This window comes from Chroicocephalus ridibundus, chromosome 1, assembly GCF_963924245.1.
Source record: "Chroicocephalus ridibundus chromosome 1, bChrRid1.1, whole genome shotgun sequence".
Taxonomy (NCBI): Eukaryota; Metazoa; Chordata; class Aves; order Charadriiformes; family Laridae; genus Chroicocephalus; species Chroicocephalus ridibundus.
This window is the reverse complement of record NC_086284.1, coordinates 207291009-207312456: the sequence shown is the minus strand read 5'-3', so window position 1 is coordinate 207312456 and position 21448 is coordinate 207291009. Positions and strand designations below refer to the sequence as shown.

Here is a 21448-nt window from a genome sequence, read left to right as displayed (position 1 = left end):
ACACCACGAGACTATATACTGAAGTCCTGCAAGGCAAAGACACCTATTCAGGAGCAAAAACCAGAAGAGACTTAACGAGATTAGCTTTAAAGGAAACTATCCCATTGACAGGCACTTTTGCTTGACCATAGTTACAAAAGAGATACTGCTAACTTACTTAAAATATACAGCTATCTTAACATAGCAAGTTGTTCTCTAGTTTGTCACAGTTTGGGCACGGTTGTGCTTCTTTCACTGTGCTGCTTGAGGCCAATTCTGGGGGATATTAGGGTGACTGCAAGCAGAAATGGGAACACAGAATGAACCAGTCTTACAGCAGATACAAGGAGTAATTCTAGCTGGATGACCAAGAGAAAAGGCTTACGTCCTTTCAAATCTAAAAGCTTATTGAGACTATCAAGATGAAATTGCTCTCTGTACATTAAAATCGTTCTGTCTCTTTTAAGAATTCCATTAAAATCTTGAAAGGATGTGAATATTAAAATCATTTCTCCAAGTTTGCAGTGGAGCAGCATCAGTTTCAAAGGTTTTGGTTTTCAAGAGTTGTGCTGGTGGAATAATTTACATTTAGATAGCACCTCTCATCTCGAAGGATCCCAAATCACTTTACAAAATCTGAAGTGCATGAAGGAATCACCTCCTTTAGCCACCAAAGTAAAGACATGGAGCACCTATAAACTAAAACACCACAGTCCACATGACGCAACTCCTAAGACAGCAGGTGAACACAAATACAACAGGAACACCAGATCCAAAGGGATCTTCCCATCCAGTGGAATCTCTAGACTGTATTTTAGGTAAGCAGGGTAGCAGGTAAGATAGATAAACAATTCATCTGAATTTGAGCAGGTCATGGCTGTTATGTAAATACTCTTACCAAAAGAGTCGTAAGACATTGAGTGGTCTCCGTCTTCATTTTTGGGAAAATGGCTTTGCCCTAGAGCAGCATCGACTCAAGCAAACTATGAATTGCTCAGCTGCTACCATTACAGTCCATGCTGCCTTTAGGGAGCAGTCCACCAGAAGGCAGGTAGCTTTAGTCCAAACTCTTCCAAACTGGTAAGGAGCTGGCCACAGAAGAAATACTGTCTTCTCATTTCTATCACCACATCCACATACTTCCAGAAGGCTTATCCAAAATTGCTGTCCTCCTGTCTTCCTTCTATCTCAGGAATATAATATATATTCATATGTTGCATCATTGTCCTACAGATGCTGATGTGACAGACCTTATCCCATTTGTACTAGGAAAGACGCGTGGTATGATAGTCTGGTTGAGAGTCACAGGAATGCGTTACTGCTTTATTTACCTTTTTGTTGTTGGTAGACCAGTGGAAATTACCTCTCTTTTGGGATGTCACTCTGGATGCTGCAGAGATAATAAAACAGAAATTCTTAGTGAGAACATTTCAAAATCAGGAAAGGCAGTGTGACAGTGTATTCAGCTATGGACTTGTTCCAGATTCCTCTAATGCCAGCAAAGTAGCTGCATATGAAAACAAATCAGTTATTTCCTGCATTTCATCTAGCGATATGAAAATACTTCGAAACTACCTGCATGAAAAGTAGGTTAAATGGGTTTACCTGCCTTTGCCTTCACATACAACCATTTGTTGTTATTGGCAACATGCACCCTTCTAGCAAAATCTTGCTGTTCTTGATGATAAAAGACATTTTGCAGTTGAGCTGAATAAAAGTGGTGGTCAAGTCATCTAAACACAACCATTAACCTTTCCCTTTTATGGCTGTACTTGAATAAGCACAAATATTGTTGCTAACTTTCAAAATTTTAAACACATTAGCAATTCTATCTTCATCATAACCTATGTTATGTTAAAGGAACATTACCATCTTACCATCTGTTTCACTTGGCATAGAAATGGGCGGAGAGGTCTACATCTAGCAGGGATACATACAAGTACCACCTAGGAAGTCAGGAAGGAGGGGATGAGAAAAAAAAAATGCAATAAAAAGTAGAAATTGCACTTCAGTAATTCAGAACACAACAGAGAAATTGATGCTGCATCTTTAAATAACTTGAGAAATGTATTTCATCTTTAATTCCCCATTTTCCTATTCAGAACAAGTGCTGCCCAGGACTGGTTTTCGAGTGGATTCCTCTGGCAAGTATTCTTCAGCCTTCATTGTTCTGTAAACTAATCGTCCTTCATTTTATGTTTTAGTTACTCTTCTTTCTTTAATCATTTCGCTAGATAATGGCCAGTCATGACTGCCCAGTCACCATTTTGGTTTTGTATGAGCTTTGTGGGGTTATAGAATGCTAACTCGAACCCTTTTTATAATAGATTTGTATTTTGAGGAAGGAAAAGCATTTCTTTTTCCTCAGACAGTCTTTGTATACATTTTACAATGTTTTACGTGTGCTTTCATACATCAGTGTTTACTCTTTAACATAAAAATGTATCTCTATAGCTCATGCCCAAACCTAAGCTTAAGATATATTTTGTGTAAAACTGAAATCAATTCTATCTTCATTTGCAAAAGAACAGAACTGATGTATTATGCAGACCCATCCATTCCTTGCTCCCATACATATATCTTGTTCTGTAAAAACCTAAAAGCAAAAACTTTCAAAAAGAGAAAATTCTTCAGGTGTTTGAATCAACATTGGCCTTGTAACCTGGCAATGAAATTGTTTAAAAACCATCAATACTTGATTTCCCTATGTGATCATGCTACGTGAGCAGTTCGAACAGGCATCCCATACAAAAAAGGCTGTTTTGACTATCCCATTAAAGTCTTTTCTAGTCCTACACAGGTTGGACAGGGATCTTAATTAAATATGATATTGGTCTGGTTTTGCATTTCTCTGTAAGCTTTATACATTGCATAACTCTGCTAAAACACTAATACTTTTTTTTTTTTTCCACTTTGCTGATTTTTATACTGGAGTCTTTATTTACCAGCTTTTCCTCTCTATTAATATCAGGAGGAAATATGTATGTTTTTTAAAAAGGTACTTGTGTTGGAGATTGGCAGATCCATGACCGTTTTCAAGCTTTTCATGTCTTTCAAGGGCATCTGAAACTTAGATAAAAAGTTATTGTAGATTTGTGTTAACCACAATTCACAGTAATGGTTTAGATGGAACAAAAATCCTCACCATCTTCAGCAAAGGAGTCCAAATTAATATTTATTTTTAGCAGGAAACTTGAGTACACGCAGAAAGATGGTAAAATTATTACAACAAAGCTCTTAATTCTCATTTTAATTGCAATACAGAAGAGATTTAATAAAAAAAAAATCCATCTCAACATTTACAGCATCATCCCAAATACCAGGTTTATCACGATAAAAATCACATAGCACTTGTGCAACTTGACTAATGCAGAAAATGAATTAATTATCTTCAGGGATATATTTTCTCTACATACTTTTAAGAAACAAATGCATGTACAGTTATCAATGTGCAATTCACATACAAGTTCAAACGAATACAATTAAGAAATGTAGCTGAAAGTCGGTAATCACATCTTCACCTATGAGATCTCACTATTGTTCAGTAACAACCTATTCTGGTAGCTTTAACTTTGAAGCAAATTCCCTGTCATCCAGGAACCAGAAAGCAGAATTTCCCAATGCTCTTTACCGTCCTCACTGGGCAGCAATGATCAGACCACAGCATGTCCAATACCATTCTCAAATTCATGGGGAAGCCAGCTGGTTTTATAACCTAGCAAAGTGAATTGGGTTTTGGTTTTTTTCTCTTCTAGGCCAAATGATCACGTATGATAGCTTTCCTTTACACAAAAAGAAGAAACAAAAGGCTATAACTATAAAAAAGACAGTGAAGTTACTAGCAGGCAAATCTAAAGTTCTTTTTCTAATACAAATGTGCAGAGAGGCAAGAGAGAACATGAAACATTGTCATTCTTGCACAGGATACCCATATTATACGATCAGAAATAGTGACTTTAAGCTGAAACTCTCAACTGGTAGCAGATGGAACATTCAGGTATATTAAGTTGACTGTAAGGAAAAGCAAACTGTGCAAAAGACTATACTAATTCAGTCTTGGCTTGACTCCTGTCTCTGCAAACCTATTCATTTTTTTCTTATTTGGCATGAACCACAAGGTGCTAATCTAGCTTACAAAGAGGAAAAAAAGGCATTTTTTCCATAATGAAGTTATATTAGCCAACAGTTTGCAGTATATTGCAAGGCATAGGAGTGTCATTTTTCTGTAAGTATAGGTAATTTTCATTGTATGATCAACTGAAAATCTGCTCCAGCAAGAAAAGGTAAAATTTTAGTTTTGTGAGGAAAAAAAAAGTACCAGAATCATAGAGAAGCAAGAACTGAAGAAATATCAGATGAAATGTAATCACTTATATGGTTAAGAGTATTTGATCAATGTACATTCAGGAATATTGAAACTGCTTGTTCTAAAATAATTGTAAGGGCTTTTAGTAAATCTACCAAACATGAGCTCCTGCAGTAAAAACACATAGTAGTGAACCACTTACTTGTCTTTAAGAAACAGGAAAAAAAGGATTTCATCATCAGCAAGACTTTAGAACATATTTTTGATTAAAGACTAACTGCCAATAAGGAGATAAACCGAGACCTAATACAAAAAGAGGTTGTGAAATGTTGGTTGTGTCAGTAACCTGGTAACTGATTTTTTGCACCAAAGCACGATGCGTGTTCAATCAATCTAGGCTTCAACTAGGCATTTTACAAAATGCCAGTTATAATTGAAGCACTTCCATGTTAGCCTGAAGAAGACAGTGCTTAGCACAAAATGTAAAGCGGAATGGTTAGAAAGTGGATAGAAGATTACAGTAAAAGAACAGTTTCTGGACTGGAGGGATAATATTAGTGGAGAGCCTTGCAATAAGTCCTCTGTGATATTTTCATTAATGACCTAAGAACAAAAACTAAAGGTGTAAATTAGGTCCACATTCAGACATGCAACTTCAGGTGTCTATGGTGTGGTTGTCTCCAGACCAATGGAGAGCCGGTCAGTGCAACCAATGGAGTTGTATCATTCCAAGCATGAAAGCTGAGACAACCAGCAACAGCAGTGGAGGAAACACTCTACAGTATAATAGTCAGTCACTGGAGATAATATGGTATTACTGTGAAAAAGTAAGGAAACTCATGGGATGCAATCCATCAGTGAAATGCTGAATGAGGAGGTGACCTAGTGACAAAGGCCACAAACAGTCTTTGGCACCCAGTGTCTTCTTTTCTGGTAAGGTCTGTGTGCTGTTTGCTTGCCGAGGCTTGCAATATGAGGGAGCTGGACTAGATGACCCAGGAACTCTTTCCATTTCCATGTTTTGTTTGCTTGGTGGGACAGAAAAGAATTATATTTTTTAAAAGCAGTTTTTGGTGACCTGGTAAGAGTTGGCAGAGAATGGGCTCTATAGACTTCCAGCTCTTTGGGAAGGAAGACTCTCCTGAGCAATCGTGATGGCATAGTCAGTTGATCTAAAGGCTTCCAAACTGTGTTCGACCTCATAGAACCTCATGGTCAACCTGGCTCACCCATTCCATTCTGAATGGGTAGAAAACAAGCCTCTTTTAAAAAAAAAAAAGTGCCTCTTATTTTGGAGTATGGTGCCAACACTGGTGTGGATCGTCTTTGTCAACGTATGTGAGGGACATTTTCATCTCAGTGTGCCAGAGCATCTATTCTTCACAACCTGACATTCTTATACTTTCTTAATGTGTTCCCAGCTGTGCATATTCATTCATGTGTGCGCAAATAAAGGCAGTGCTTGTGACAGACTGCCGGAAACAGTGCCTTTGGGTGTTAGACCTGGGCTGTCATCAGTGATCCTACTGTGTCTATCTACAAAGCCCTCTCCCTAGTACTGAGCCCCATCCTTGTTAAACTAGGGCACAACAAACCAGGTAAAGACAAGGCATCACTTTCACTTTCATCTTAAAATTCTTTTGCCTCTCTCAACTCTGGAAAAACCTTTGCATTAAGTTAACATACTGTACGTGCACGATCTTCATTTGTTCTTTTATTCACTATTGAGACACTTATGAAATAAATTGAAAAAATCAGGATAATAAGCTGTTAAGATCTGTTTGGGTTTGTCTTCTAAATACGTGAGAAGGAAGCTGATAGGAAAAGGTAATACTTTTATTTTACCAACTGAAATATTTGTGGTTCAGTCTCACTCATACCAATACGCATTGCTGAAACAATGCACTATGCCGCTGCCTAGAGAGGATTTTTATTGCACAGTCACAGCGTAGGGCCACAGCACGTAGTTCTGTGTCTCTGTCTTTGTGAGACCTGACTAAAACTGAATCGGCTTTAATCCCAGGCTAAAGCTGGGATTTGCACAACTCTGCAGTTCGTGAGGAGTCCTCTGATGGCTCTGGGCAGGGGGGGATCTGTAAATGAGAGTCTCTGAAGTACCACATTTCAGCCATCTATAGTCCCTCCCCTCCCCCCCTGAGAAAACAAGGCACAACTGGGGACACTATGAACAGTTTGCTGAAATAAACCTAATCATCCCTTTTTGTCTTTTGGGGTTGGCAACAGGCTGACACTGGCCAAAAGCTGTCACAACTTACAGAGCAGAGTGTAATTTGTACGAAAGACCATGCTTGTTAATCACTGTCCTGCTTTAGATGATGAGCCTAAAGCATCTCTGAACATGCAGACAAAGCGATAGTCAAAATAGACAACTTCTTAGTCCTCTAACTGCTTAGGGTTTCACTTTATTTGTAATCTTATTCAAATTTTCTCTTTGTATTTTGAGGGCATCAAGACCCAAAACAATGGGCTCTTTCAAATGAAGCTGAAGAGACTTTCATAAGAAACCGACTTTTAAAAAACACTACTTTTCCTGAACTGATATATTCCAGGGCAGAATATATGTTTACAGGCAAGTTACACAGGCATATGGAAGCACAATTTTAATGATTCATAAAGCTGTTGAGACTTTAATTGAGTAGCATTAGGGAGTTCAAGTTAATGATGTTAGCTTTCAATTTAAACCCTAAGACTCAGAGGCTTATAATGATAGCTTTCGTCAAAACTCTTTATTGAGGATATTACCTGAAAGTGGAGTACTTAAAAGCTACATTACTTAAAAAGACATACCGCTTTATATCTGTATGTGGAACTAAAACAGCCTGTAACAATTATTCATCTTTTGTAAGTTCGACTGATAATTTTTCTATGTATCTTTATCTCCCATTTCAGTTTATTCTCTTCAGGTTTTAATGAACTGCAAGGAAAACACAAATTAAATGCCAGAGGTGGATGAGCAGCAGTATATTATGCAGTCACTTGTAGGAAGAAGGCACCTTTATAACCTCTATTTTGGACAGACTTTTCCAGTACTGTTCTCCTGTGAATGTGTTCTAGCTTGGTTTAGTGTATTCTACGGAACATAATCATCCTCCAAGATACCTACATTTTCAAGTCTCCTCCTTGTCTGTGTACAACACATTGTGTCCCATTTGTTCCACCAGCTCTAACCAGGATGCCATTAGTCATGTGCAATGAACACAAGGTGGGAGGGAAGATGGTGCAAATTCTCAAGACAAAGCCAAAATGCTTTGCTCAGTGGGATTTCCCTTTAAACCAGGTCCCGATTACAAGGAGCTGGATGTTCACCTTCGGAGAATGGAGTCTGGGTTTGGCTTCAGGATCCTGGGAGGAGATGAGCCTGGACAGCCTGTGAGTTATTTCTTCCTGACTTTCCTTTTTATAACTCTAAAGTCTGTGTAAAGGTCAAAAAAATATTACTGCATAGCTGAACCCGAATGAACACCACATTAAGGGCTGTAAGTAAAATGGCTTTTTTATTCAACCATAGAAAAGGACAGGACTCTGGTTGTCCACATCTAAAAAATGTCACAGTAAATTAAGTTAGAATCAGAAGGAATTAAGTTAGAAATGGTGCATCACTCGGCCTTCTACTGCAGAGTGTGACCTGGCATCTTTTAATCCCGACTTTCCAAAACTGAGTTTAAGCAGAAGATTTTAAAAATCAGATTATGTAAGACTATGCAGAACTGTGTTCGATGTAGACAGACTATATCTATGCATAGGGTTAAAAGATGCTGTTGACAAAGCAGTTTATTTCCAGAACCACAGAAAGCCCCAACAGGGAGCAGTAGTCCATGTTCCAGGTTAGACGACGACATCATGTGATGCATCAGGCATAAAAATGGGAGCTTTATACCATTAGAAGGGAGACGTCCCCATAACCAAATAACAGGTAACAAAACCAACATTGATCCATTGCAGGTGAAATGAAATATAAAATAAAACACAGACACAATTCTTTAAAAAACTGTGTACACATTTTGGTAAATTAGTGAAATATATAAATACTATAATTTTGACAGAGCAGAATAACTTTGATGAAGTTTGTCAGTGAGGACTAATCCCAAGTTGACAATGATAACATTTTATTATCACAACCTTAGGCATAGTCTGAGTCTTGTGTTACCACATTTCTGAGAAAATGTATAATTAGTTGATAGATTTATGTATTCCATATTCAAATTCATACAGAATAATATAGTTGTCATTCAAGCATTAACATTAACCAACTCATCGCTCTGAGAAACAAAGCTCCTCTATTTTAAAATTGTCAACACATGTCGAAGTCTTGATAAATATTAATAGTTTACTGATGCCTCCTGTAAAAAGAAACAAATGCAGTGTATTCTAAAAAAGGCGCTTCGAGTGCTGATTGAAATGCAGAGACCCTACTTTAAAATAAGTCTTTTGGAATGGATTTTCAAAGCTGAATTAGGTGTAGCTGTACAGAAGGACTCCAAAACAACACTGTTTCATCATCTACATTTGCAGCATGCCTGAAGCCCCTCTGGCATCTAACTTTCTTCCGTGGAGCGTGTCTCAGCACACATTAAATGAAGCCACTGACCGATCACCTGCACATTCTCCAACTAAGCATTTTTCCTGTCTTTTTCTGGATGGCCCAGCCAGTATGGGTTCTCAAAGCTCGCCTACTGGGTGAAGCCAAAAAGGAAATCTGTTAGGAGCTAGAGGAAATGTCCCATTTTATCATTGTATCCTGCAAAGAATTGGCACTAGTGGAAGATTTAGAAACCTCCCTCTACCTTCTTTGGACAGTAGTGTCTAGTGGCATTTCCCACCTCCCAGGAAAGCGTCCCTGGCTACAAGGCTGCTCAGCATTCTGGGAAAGTCTGTCTTGGTGTCTCCTTTAGTGCCTTTTTCATTACAAATGGATAATTAAGTAGTCACAGACTGACTAAGTGTCTGACTGGCTCTGCAGTCTGGAGGTTTACGCCATTCTCATGGAGAAAAGTGCAGCTCAAATACCTCATCTAAAATATGATTATTTGTATAAAATGCAATTATTTACAACCTAAAGGACTGTAAGAAAACTGTTTTATAATATCTAATATTCTGATGGTTAAGAATACATGCCATTGTTGAGGTACACCTGAATTTATGTCTCTGCTCAACAGTCCCGTAGAGTGGGAATTTGGAGATGAGTCCTTTGCCTCCCAGCTTCATGCATTGTCCACTGAACTGTTACAGAGGGAGCAGCTCTTTCTAGTTTCTTTTCAGCAATGAACTGACCTGGCTTTACTGTCCAAAGTCACAGAGTCGTAGCTGGATACGGAGCACGCAGATAAGCACCTTGCTATTTTTGGAGTGCGGGACCAAAAAATGCTGCCTTCTGTGAACCACCTTCTAAGACACTTTACTGTCCTGCTGACCAATTGCTCTCAGCCTGCACTTAGCCTTAAGGTTGCTATCTCTATTTCAGGGCTTGCAAATGCAAAAGCATTTTTTCCCCAAATGTATCAATCTAACAGGCTTCATGTCCCCCCACAAACCACATCTCAAAGTCCTCAGGAATGAATGAGATCCTGGCTTGAGGTTGAGGACCCTACAAGGCAAAAAGGCACCTCCTTAGAGCTAGGTGTTGCAGTGCTGAATTTGTCAATTCTCACTCCCTCTTTGTTGCCCACCTACTTGTTTTCGCTGCTCAAATTCCTTGCTAATAAAGACGACAGATGTACTCCACTTTTTTTAGCTTCCATCTATTTTGAATTCAGAATACAAGACTTCTTAACTCTGTTTTCCCTCCTCCACTGCTTCCCTGCTCCCCCACGGACAGCCCACCTGCAGCCTCCCATTGCTTTCACCTCCAGAAAAGGGGAGGCAGTTTCTGCCTGTCCTCCAAACCCCTGCATTTCCTATGAAACAAGAACTGAGAGGCTTTGAAATGTTTGTTTCAGCTCTCCCGCTGTGCAGTCAGGTAACACAGAACAAAAGGAAGCTTTCATTGCCTTTTGTCTTTGTGGTTTGGTTTCTAAAAAGGAATATGGATTCCTCAGCATAAGGCAATAAGTTTTTCAAAGAAGCAGAATCCACACAAAGTTTTTTTAGAAGGATAAGACTGGCATTACAGAGGGACTGTAGCTTAGTTTCCTTCTAGTTGTATCAGCTACCTGGCACCTTAGAAGGAGAAAGTGCTGCTGAACTACTCCACTTTCCATATTTGTAAGCATAAAGATGCTTTCCAAAGGAAAGACTTAAATGTATTGAGAAATTTCACATATCAAGACTGTGGATTGTGCCAGTTCCGATCACCTCTCAAATCTCATGAAATCATGCCACCACAAGTATCTGTCTAACTTGAGGAGTTAGAGATAATCTGACTCTACTACGGTGAATAATAATATCATTGAAAGGTTGCAAATAGACGTAAATTGGAACTTAAATGAAGTTGCAAACAGCTGTCCCAAAGCGGAGAAGTATTTTGAATACGTTTGTGCAGCTCAGACTCAAAATCACAGGAACATATACATAATTGCACTAAGAGTTTCACCTTTTCATCACAGATTGGCTGGTATTCTTCTTAAAAATGCTTGCAAGATGTATGTCTATATTCCTTTTATGATCAGTGCCAAGAAGCAGACATTTCTAAGACATAACAGATGTCCATAGAGCAAAACGTTAGGATAAAACAGACCATGACTTAGGAGCTCCTATTTTTAGCAGTGATTAGACAGAGTTAAAATGATTATCTTGGATTTAGACACCACAGACACTTAAAATTAGGTGAGATGAATCACACCTTTTATGTGTATTACTTACATTTTATTATATGCCTGTGAAGCCACTGTGTTAGATTCAGAGAAACCGAAACACAAAGCCAAATAATTACCAAGAAAGAAATTACCACAAAGAAATTCAGTATCAAAACAGATTAACATGTGTGAGTTAGTAGACCCAGGCTTCAGTTTCAGATTACGGTGTCACAATCTTCCTAATCCCAGCATTCTCATGTTTAATCTCAAACAATGGTGAAACTTTCCCTTTTCTCTACAACACGCTTTTTATTCCCTACATGTCATCATCCTTTTCCTCACATATTCAAAGCAATCTCATGCCAGTATGAAACTGCATTACAGGGATAATATAACCCTGATAAGTATTTTTCCAATTTGTGTTTTGCTTGTAGAATTTATAACTATTATGGAAACTACTCAGCCATGAAATGAGAGCAGATAGTGGATAAGAAACAAGTTCAGACACAGAAAAAGAAAAAGAAGGAAAATTAAGTAATTCTTGCTATTAAATATACCCAATAACAGATATGGTGGCCATCATCTTGAAAAAGTCACCTACCTGAGGTGTTTAAAGTAGGACTCTGCTGCTTTTGTTAGGAGTCAGTTCCACCACCGAGATGAGTAACACAATCAGATTCCACTGTAGACATGTGAAATATCAGCAATAATTACTTAATTAGTCAAAACTAGAAAGAGTTTTTGCACTTTGCTGTAGATACTGATGACCTACCACGCTGTGAGCTGCATTTGTGTTTCTCCAAAGGTTAAAGATGCACAAATTCTTCAATACTTTGGCAGCCAATTATAAAGAAACTGAAATGCTCAATCAAACCAAAGGAGCAAGACGGTTCCTACAGTCTTCCAAGCCGCAGAGGGTTATGACCCATCTCTTCCCAAGATAACTAGGAAAAAAATTTTTACTCATATGAGATGCCCAAATGTAACAGTTTTGAGAATACTTTGTGGAGATCTAGCTAAATGTAGCTTTGGACAACTTTTTTCCTGTCCAGTAAAAGAGCATAAATACATATTTCATAGTTAGATTTTGCACAAAGTATTTTCCAAGGCTTTGAGGTGTATTCTTTCACTGTCTGAGGAACAGAATGGAGAACCTGAAAGACTCTCTGGCAACATAGCTTGGCACTGCTTAACAGGATCCCAGGAACACCAGGAAGCAGGAAAATGCCACATCGTGTTCTCTCTGTGCTAAGTTTTGAAAGGAAAAGCGAGCCAAAGGGAGGGTAGAAACTAGGGAAAAATCCCAAGCTCCACATGGGGTTTCATTTAAACACTCTGCTGGGATACTTGCAACTCTGCAGCTGAGACCACAAAAGAAACCCCACAAGATCACCTGCGTGACTACCACATCTAGCCTTTGCAGTTCATCATGAAAAGCAATGCTTGATAGCTTTTATCTTTCATTATTTAAAGCGGATTGTCACACGGCATGTCACATCCATCATTCTGTGCTCACTTTCACACTGAACAAGAGAAAGGAAAATTTGGAACACGCTCTGTGAATGCTTTAATGTGCTTTCAAAGAAAGCGGGTTTTGTTTGAATCAATCTCAACTGTTCTACCAGTTATTCCACAGGGAAAATATATATGTCTTCTTCTAATAAATTATGTGAATTTATGTGCATAGAAAGTGGAGAAAGTCATTAAAAGGTTTTGAACAGATTTTTTACTAGTTTATATGTCCCATACAAATTACATTTAAATGTCGATTTGGGAAAACAACATCTGCCCAGAGTAAGCTGACGTTCTTCCTCTTTTTTCATTTTGTTAATCAACCGCTACCTGAGCAATTATTCATTATGAGTAACAGCATCTGATATAGCACTTCTTTTCCCCTAAAGGGTACCCAAGCAAACTGTGTAGTGGGGTCACTTCCACCACTGACCTCAAGTGTATTACCGCAGGTGCTTAAATCACACAGCAGTGAGGAACCTCCGATAAGAAATATGCAGACTAATTTTAACTCAAAGGGGGCCTTATGTGGAATCACTCTGTTTAGACCTTCTGCATAATGTAGCCTATATAAACCCAACACTCCTTACAGACAAATTGTCTTGATTTGAAGATATCAGGTAGATCATCCTTAGATCAAGATTCTCAGGTGTATCACTCCTACGCAGGTAGGAAAGATCTTACCTTCTTACCAAAGGCAAGGAGGTCTCTTCAGTCCTACCCACAGAGGAGGAACACAGCTTCCAGATACACACGGATATCGCCACCTGCATGGAATCACTAGCTTAATTTCGAAAGAAAAGGAAAATCTCTGCAACATTCATGGTGCTAAATTGGAGGCTCAGTGTATATATGATGGGATTGTGTTTCTTTGCTGCCTAGATTCTCATCGGAGCAGTAATTGCCATGGGCTCAGCAGACCGAGATGGTCGCCTCCATCCTGGTGATGAGCTGGTGTATGTAGATGGGATTCCAGTGGCCGGCAAAACCCACCGATATGTGATTGATCTTATGCATAACGCTGCCCGAAACGGGCAAGTGAATCTTACTGTGAGGAGAAAGGTGCTACCCACGGGTGAGTGAAGGCTGAGGGAGGTGAGAGGAAAAACAGATCTCAATGCTGGCAGCATAAAAAGGTGCTGTTTTTAAAAAAAAAAAAAAAATAGATAAAATTAAAATCAAATTGATGTTTGTGTCATTTTGAGGAAAGAATAATTGTAAATATGTGTCCCTTGTTTCTGTGAAAAAAACCCACTACAGCTGAGTGTTGTTTCCTTCCGAAGTGGAAACAATATTGGCAACCCCGGTGTGGTGATCATGAGTGCTCTGGATTTGTTCCATGCTGTCTTGGTCTGTGGTGTCTCCTCTTGTACACTTTCGGGGCAAAATGTTCACCTAAGTTAAAGCTGCTAAATCTGGCTGTGTCAATAAGCAATGAGAGAAAGGCTCAAAGACTGTTAACTGTTTAGGGCAGGAACTCATTTCACTCTTGTATGTGTTAAAAGCCCATTTCTGGTCTCACTGATGTCACCTGGAATGTTCCCCCCCAACTGCAAGCAAGCTGGCTGCAAACCTTCTGTATGGGGCAAGCGGCTCCCAGGAACAGGGCCCGATCCTCCCTTCAAGCAGACACATTCAGCAAACAAACCTAAAACTATATGAAGAATTTGAAGCAAATTAAACCTTTAGACTAGCTCAGCCTCAATTATTGGAAAACACTGGAACCTGGAAAAATGTGTGGCAGCACCTATTAGGGCTTTAACGGGAGAATTTGCTGCTGTTCCATTGCAACCCTTGAGGAAAGAAGTTTATTTGAGAACTTCTAAACCATTTGTGGTGAACTACACCTCACTGAGGCACCAGAAATGAGCAAAAAAAATCCCCGTTCCCCAGCCTGTCCTGTCGCCTGCCTCCCCATGCCCTAGATCCGCTGTCTTTGCCTGCGCCATTCCCCTTGGCTCCCCTGCCAAAAAGCCGCCCTCCCACTCACCTTCGTCTTCGCAGTCCCCCTCCCACTGCGGCACCGCAGCTCCCCGCCAGCCGCGCTCTCGCGGGACTGACTTTCTTCTGTTACTGACTCCAGAGTCCTCCAGCCAGAAAGGTCCCCCTCCACCCGGCGCGACGCCCCCTCGCAGCTCCCCCAGCGCTAGGAAAATGGCCAATAACCAAGGTAATCCGCCGAGCGCTTGCGATTAGCACCTTTCCCGGGTCAGACGGCTGTACAGGCTGCAGGCAAAATTAGCAAGAGGGTTAGCACGGAGCGGATGCCAGCCTTCGCTGCTGCTTGTTAAATATTAAATAAAAGGGTCTGTTAGACACTGGTCTCCTGGCACGGAAAATGAAGCAAGCCGGTAAAACACCTGGAGTTATTCTTGGGCCTTGAGAGTGCCACACCGGGGAGTATAATGTGTAACTCATTAATGTTTAAGCATTTCAGGAGCTGAACAGGATTTTAATTTGGTGTGTTACAACATAAGCTTTGTGGAAAAAATGTAAAATGACTGATGTTGGGCATGACTGAATAACGCTGTACTAACACATCAGGCCAAATGATTTCATGTGAATTTCTCACTAGTGTGAATGTATACAACAGAGGGATCCGGGGCTTTCCTCACCTGCCTGATAGCCCTCACGTGGAGTCACTGCTTTGTGCATATACGTACCCGTATCTGGAACAGAAAATCACCATTCGAAGCTCTGGAAGACCATTTGATTAGGAAAATGTGGTATTCAGAACAATGCAGGTTAAAATGCCATTTTTTCACAGGCAGAAGTAAAATGTAATTTTTCTGATGAGTATCTATTGCACAGCTGACAACAGAATGGCCATTTAAACTTTTCCTCCTTTATCTTTCTTTTCCTATACTTAATGGCATTCATTTATGGCCAAGCCAGCTCTTGGTCATTCTGCAGAGTAAGATAATTTCCTTTCTGTTGCAGCCATACGGACATAAACAGTATTCAGTTTTCTGAAACATGACAGCCAGAAAATGAGATCTCTCTTGTCACTGACTATGGCATTTAGTTGCAGATTTGGTTCAATAACTCTCAGAGATTTTCAATTCTAATGCAGGAATATAATAATTATTGTTTTTCTTCCTCTTTATTTTCTCTAATCACTTTATTTCGTAGTCGCAGAAGGACTGCTAAAGGACACACCTGACTGAGAAAACAACATCTTGTCCTTGGATGATGTTTGTTTTATTAATATATACACACTGAAGGTCTAATTTGCAAGCTCTCTTCCTAGGATGTATGTGTGTATGTGTAAGCTTTTCCCATGTTCAGTAGAATGACTCTGCCACTCTCATCGCTCTGAACGGAAAACATATTACTTACATTCATCTGGAAGTTCTGTATTAAAACTGTCAATAAATACTGATTTGTGTAAACAACTTAGATCTACAAGGAATATAAATCTTTTTTCCCATCTGGAAGTATAACTTTACTGTTTTCAATTGCCAAAATGCTTGTACTAAAAAAGTGTGTAATCCCACAAGATTTAACATGTTCCCTGTTCTTGTTACTGTAAAGCAATACTGAAGTGCGGATGGACTCCGTCTTCACTTCTGCCCTTTCCACCGCGCCATACAAGAGCATCTTCAAACCCTTTAAATGAGCACTGCTTCTGTCACAACACCCACAGAAAAACTATTTGTGATTATTTTTCATTGTATAACTGCTCTGTTCCATGAGCATCTTTTGAGCATACTAATCAACGTGTTAGAAGAACATTATACAGCTAATCCTAATTAGTCTGTTAGACGTCTGCTTAAATTCTTTTAATCCAAGCACAAATAATTTTATATTGGATTAGACGGTCACATTTTCCTCTCGATGGCAGATCAACCAACAGATAAGGCAATAGCGCTTGCTAACGTTTTTGCAATCCAGATAACCACTGTTTCTTACTTTCCTTTCCTCTCTTTTAGATAGCTTAGCAGTGAGCATTCATGCTTGCTTTATCTGATTGCCCTTGAATGTTTTGCATAATTGTGTAGATTCCTGTCTCTCTGCATCTATTACAGCTCCTAGTTTAACACTTGCCATAGTCGGGGCTGTAGACAGTCAACTGTATTCATGTTGCATTAGCAAATGTAGTGTAAGTCGCAGAGCCACTGAGCAAGTCAGACTGTAATACTGGTGTGATTTATGTTGCAGGAGAACCGTGCCCAGAGAATGGCAGAAGCCCAGGCTCGGTGTCTACGCACCACAGTTCTCCAAGAAGTGACTACACTACTTATGCTAACAGTAATCACGCTGTCTCTAGTAGCAATGCTACACCCCCCGAGGGCTTCACTTCTCACAGCCTGCAAACCAGCGACGTCGTCATCCACCGCAAGGAGAATGAAGGCTTTGGCTTTGTTATCATCAGTTCCCTCAACAGGCCCGAATCTGGGTCCACGATAAGTAAGTAAATCGCATTTTTCAGCTCAGATTTCTTTTCCAAGTTCACCCCTAATAAAAATAAAAATAATTAATTAAAACCTGACACCCGCTAATTAATCGCTGCACAGATTAAAGCTGAAGGGACTGTCAAGGTTGCTTCCAGGGGCATGATTTGTGTGTTGTGTCTTGGACAAAACTAAAGGTTATTCTGGCCTCCGAGGTTCTGCGCTTTACAGACTCATTTTGCTTTCAGGATAAGACAGGGTTCACCCACAAAGTAGGTTTTCTTTGTTCCTACATCCCAAAGAGACACTCTGCAAGTAACCACTGGCGTTATGTGAATAACTTATTCGTCCACACACAATTGAATTATACCTTTCTTCTTTTTTTTTTTTTTAATCGCGATGAAGTTCAGGAAGTTGAAATAAAAGCTGAGATCACAGGAAACCCCATGACAGCAGCTGTCCAGCTCAGGCACTGCAGAAGCAGCTACAAAATGGGAAAACTAGTTACACAGAGGTCCAGGGAAGCTGATTTTTTTAATTAGCTGGACTATACATTGTATAAAAGCTATGATTGAGTGCGGGGAGATGGTGAATATAGTGGCAGGACCTACCTTTAATGGTTGTAGTTCACTTTCTGTCCAGAAACCTAACGTTTGCTGGGGCTCAACTTTATTACTTTAATATAGGCATCTGGTGCCATTTGAGATGTCCTAGGTACCTCTAGGGACAGGTTGGGCACATGTGACATAGGACCTACAGGAGACTCGGACCCTTTGATAGTGGCAACTGCAGGCACAGGGGTGCCCTTGGGTGTTTCAAACGGCATTTAACCGGCTGTGAGCTGAGCCCCTTGGAAGGAGGAAGCATAAAAGGCTTTATGTTGAGAGATATCCACATCTCCCACCAAGTCCATCTCAAATTGTGAATGCCAACCACTGCTGAAAGAAACAACACAAGTGAGAACATTTGTATGCAGCCCTTTCCCTGTGTTCAAAATATATTTTGGAGGAACTGTTCTTCTGCCCAAAACTGCTTCCTGAGGAAATAAAATAACAATTTCAGCTTTTAGGGCCATACTTCACTCTTCTAAATCATAACAGAAAAGCAAGTAAGAGAGTACTGGGATAGCCATACCTCACAATAGCACATGATCTCAGAGAACTTCTTTGCGGTATTTCATGATCATGCCGTTATTAGAGGAGTTCTTTTTCATATTACCTCAGCTGAATTTTAAAATTCCGTGATTGCCAGAATTAATATTGTAACAAAACCATGGATAATTAGCCTCTTGGGACTCTGAGTTTTCACTTTATTGAATATAATAGTCAATTGGAAGTTCTTTGCAGAAGATCAGACAGGAAAAAAAAATAATCCATAGAGGACATTGAGATACATACATATTAATCAGCTAAGTCAGACATGAATTTTTCAAGAAAATTATTTCACAGATAGGGTTTGTGGTTGGGGGAGATGGAGAGGGAAAGAAGAGTGGAAGAGAAAGAGAAAATGCCCAAGCAACCAAAAGTTCTGTGGCTGGAGTACCCTGCTGAAGACAACTGAGCCAGGTTCAAGATCTTTCTTTGCCTCCTACCCTCCAACACGTTCTTGAGGTTATTTTCTTTCTCCCTGAGCAACTACGGAGGTAGCCACTGTTGAACCTCAGTTGAACACCTCCAATAGTAAATGAAAATGACAGTCTGCTGAGGAAGTGACAAGCGAGTTTATTCAAATAACAACTGCGTTGAATTTCAGTGATCCCAAAGAGCACCCAAATCCTAAGTTTAGAAGAACAGCAATGAACCAAAAAATTACATTTGCTGTAGACAGTGACAGAACAGAGAAGAAACTACCCTTTCTTTGTGAATTCTGTTCCAAAAATCTTCTAGAATAAATAAGCTGAAAATGACATTCTCTGTCATCAGTAATAAACACAAGCTAAAAATCGTTGGTTATTTGCAGTTTAAGGGAGATTAATTTTCTTTACTTAATATTTATCTGGGCAAAGTAATTTGGGCTAAAACAACAGGAGCATAGCCAGTAGATTGAGGGGAAATTATTACCCCCTTTTACTCAGCACTTACTAGGACCTGTCTAGAATACAGCATCCAAGTTTTGAGCCCTTTGGTAGAATCAGAACAGAAAAACTTCAGCAGCAGCCACTAAGACCTCCTGAGGTCCCTTCCAGCTTGAAATAACCTCGAATCCTTTGATTAAAATGCACAATCACGGGTAGAAAGCGTATTAACAGTAGGAAAGCATCAACTGGATGTGGGAGGTCCAAAATACAGCTTACATAAATATCGGAATATGGATCTACATGGCACCATGTCAAGCACCCTGGTACTCGCTCACTTCTCATAGCAGTAGTAGGTTAATTTGGTGAAATGTTGTACTATATTTCCAGCGTTTTTGGTTTCGGAGCCAGTGCGCTTGTTGCCAGCTCGTGCATCCCTACGTGGCACAGAATGATGCTGTGCAGACATACCCTAAACATACGCAGTTAAATGTTAATGTTGTAATTGCGAGGCAACTCTAAAAGTATCAAAACGGGCAAAATAGGTCAGAAAAGGGAATGTCTTGTAGTGCCAGACGCTGCTAGGAACAGCATAGCCTAAGAAGTGGTCTCACTGGGAGCATCCTCAGGGCAAAGTGAGGAAGAGTTGCTTTGATTTAAGAATGTTTATTTTGACAACTCTATTCCCCTCTCTACTTTCTTGTAAGAGCAAAAGACTTGAGGACTTGGAAGCATAAGTATCATCATTTTACTCAAGAAGGCAATTAATCGTGCACTGAAAATATTTTCCTTGTTCTTGAAATCACTCTTATAAACTATGTTTTACAATCCAACAAGTTACAACAGCTCTTGCTCAGTACAGGAGCGTGAACCTTGTGTCACTGAGCGCTTGTGCTTCAAGCACTGTTAAAATTGAGGTAGTCATTCAAACAGAGTTGCTGCCAGCCTCAGGGCTGCAGGTTCATGGGTTTCCTGCGTTCCAGTTGGCCCAAAGCTCAAGGGGTAACATGAAAGCTCACCCTCTGGGTGTTTGCCAGGGGAGGTAAACCCAGCCCTGGCTGTGAAGCTGTAGGACCACCCCCTGAGTCAGAGGAGCAGTGCTCCAGCTGAGCCTCATAGCCCTGTCCCACCCTCTGATGGGGTGTGCGCTGCCTGCCAGGCTGCCTCTGACCTGGGAAAGAGCCACAAAAGGCTCGGGAGCTCCCAGAATTGAGGATGTCGTTCTTGTTCCAAGGCTTAAGGTCTTGGTCAACTTTTCTCTCGACCTGATTTGCAAGGGGTTCATCGTCACCGTTGATTTACAGACCTGCCTTTGCCGTGCAGAAATTTTCAAAACAATAAGAGCATTTTTTTTTTACCCTTGGTACAGGCAGTGTGAGGGCAAACTACGGCCATAATCAGGGATTAGACTTTTTTTTTTAATGTTTTGTGATAAGCAGCACTGTAGTAGCTGTCATTTAAATAAATTACTATTAAGTATTTAGGAGTCAGCCATTAGATCTGGATATATTTTTGACTTACTGGTACCTGCTTAAACATCCAGTTCTTGTGGTACATTTCTTTTCCTGTGTTCTGCAATGGTAGGAATTTTGTCTGCCCTTTGTCAACGCATTGCGTGGGATGTTCTCTAATCCCGCACAGGGGATTATCTTGCAGCAAACTACAGTTCTGATGTGGGACAGATCACGAGTGGCAAACAAGTGACAAGTGAATGAATGAAGAGATTTCACAGGACAAAGCAGGGGCATGGACACGCTTCAAAATTATATCAGTAAAAGACGATAAAGTGGATAAATAAAGAAATGTGTTTGAGTGGTAGATCCAGGAGCAGGTCTTTTGGGCTAGTGCAGAACCCAGAGGATCTTAGAGTGCTAAGAGAATACAAAAAGATAATTTACCTGGCCAGGCTCCTGACTTGTTCCTAATGAAAGGATCAACTTCGCTGCCCCAGACCTCATCCCAATATTAAAAGGTGCTTTGTCTCTCATCCCTTCTCCAGACAGGCCACCTAAATTTGACCTTACTCTGCGCTTTCTTTTCGCTATGAAAGCTGCACATAGGTTATCAAAATTTGATCATCTCCAGTGGTATTTCTTTAGAGGACTCAGTGTCACATTCCCAGCAGAACTCTTGGAAGCTACAAACTCTAGTTTTTCACCTTTAGTTTGGGGTGGATCTGGACTGCTTTAACCTTGTGGCTCTGTGGAGACCTTCCCGGGTCTTCATGCTTCCCCCAATAAAAATACCTGGGGCGCGTGTGGTTCTGCGAGGAAGGGCTCCTCCTGGGGCTGTCCCCTCCGAGTCCCCAGCGTCCTGCAGCAACGTGTGAGGCTATGGAGGCCCAGCTGTGCCTGGGGTGACATTGCCTCACAGGGCAGTGCTGAGTGTCACAAAACACTGAAACTGAATCAATTAACCTACCCCTTTCATTACATGTAGGATAATACTCAATAGCGTGTGTCCTCTGTGGTAAAACTACATTCCTGTGGAG

At 40.3% G+C, this 21448-nt stretch overlaps 1 protein-coding gene and 1 long non-coding RNA gene across 13 annotated transcripts in view; one reads left to right on the top strand and one right to left on the bottom strand.

Moving 5' to 3' along the window:
• MAGI2 (membrane associated guanylate kinase, WW and PDZ domain containing 2) overlaps positions 1 to 21448 on the top strand; it is a 755492-nt gene that overhangs the window by 675593 nt on the left and 58451 nt on the right. For 6 of the 10 annotated variants that reach the window (XM_063323526.1, XM_063323523.1, XM_063323521.1 and 3 more), the window contains 4 exons: positions 7584 to 7675; positions 13432 to 13624; positions 14633 to 14719; positions 16711 to 16959. In XM_063323526.1, the coding sequence (XP_063179596.1) occupies positions 7584 to 7675; positions 13432 to 13624; positions 14633 to 14719; positions 16711 to 16959 (621 nt within the window). Of the gene's footprint in view, positions 1 to 2081; positions 2124 to 7583; positions 7676 to 13431; positions 13625 to 14632; positions 14720 to 16710; positions 16960 to 21448 lie in introns of all 10 variants that reach the window. The other 4 variants (XM_063323524.1, XM_063323529.1, XM_063323530.1 and 1 more) reach the window with 3 other exon arrangements.
• On the bottom strand, positions 1537 to 14640 carry LOC134510344 (uncharacterized). Of its 3 annotated transcripts, none has more exons than XR_010069571.1 (5): positions 14540 to 14640; positions 13234 to 13316; positions 11810 to 11981; positions 11639 to 11719; positions 1537 to 1925 (listed from the first exon to the last, which is right to left on the bottom strand). It is a non-coding gene; the product is annotated as an uncharacterized LOC134510344 (long non-coding RNA). The 3 variants fall into 3 exon arrangements; XR_010069570.1 differs by lacking the exon at positions 1537 to 1925 and adding an exon at positions 2139 to 5313; XR_010069572.1 differs by lacking the exon at positions 1537 to 1925 and adding an exon at positions 9413 to 10930.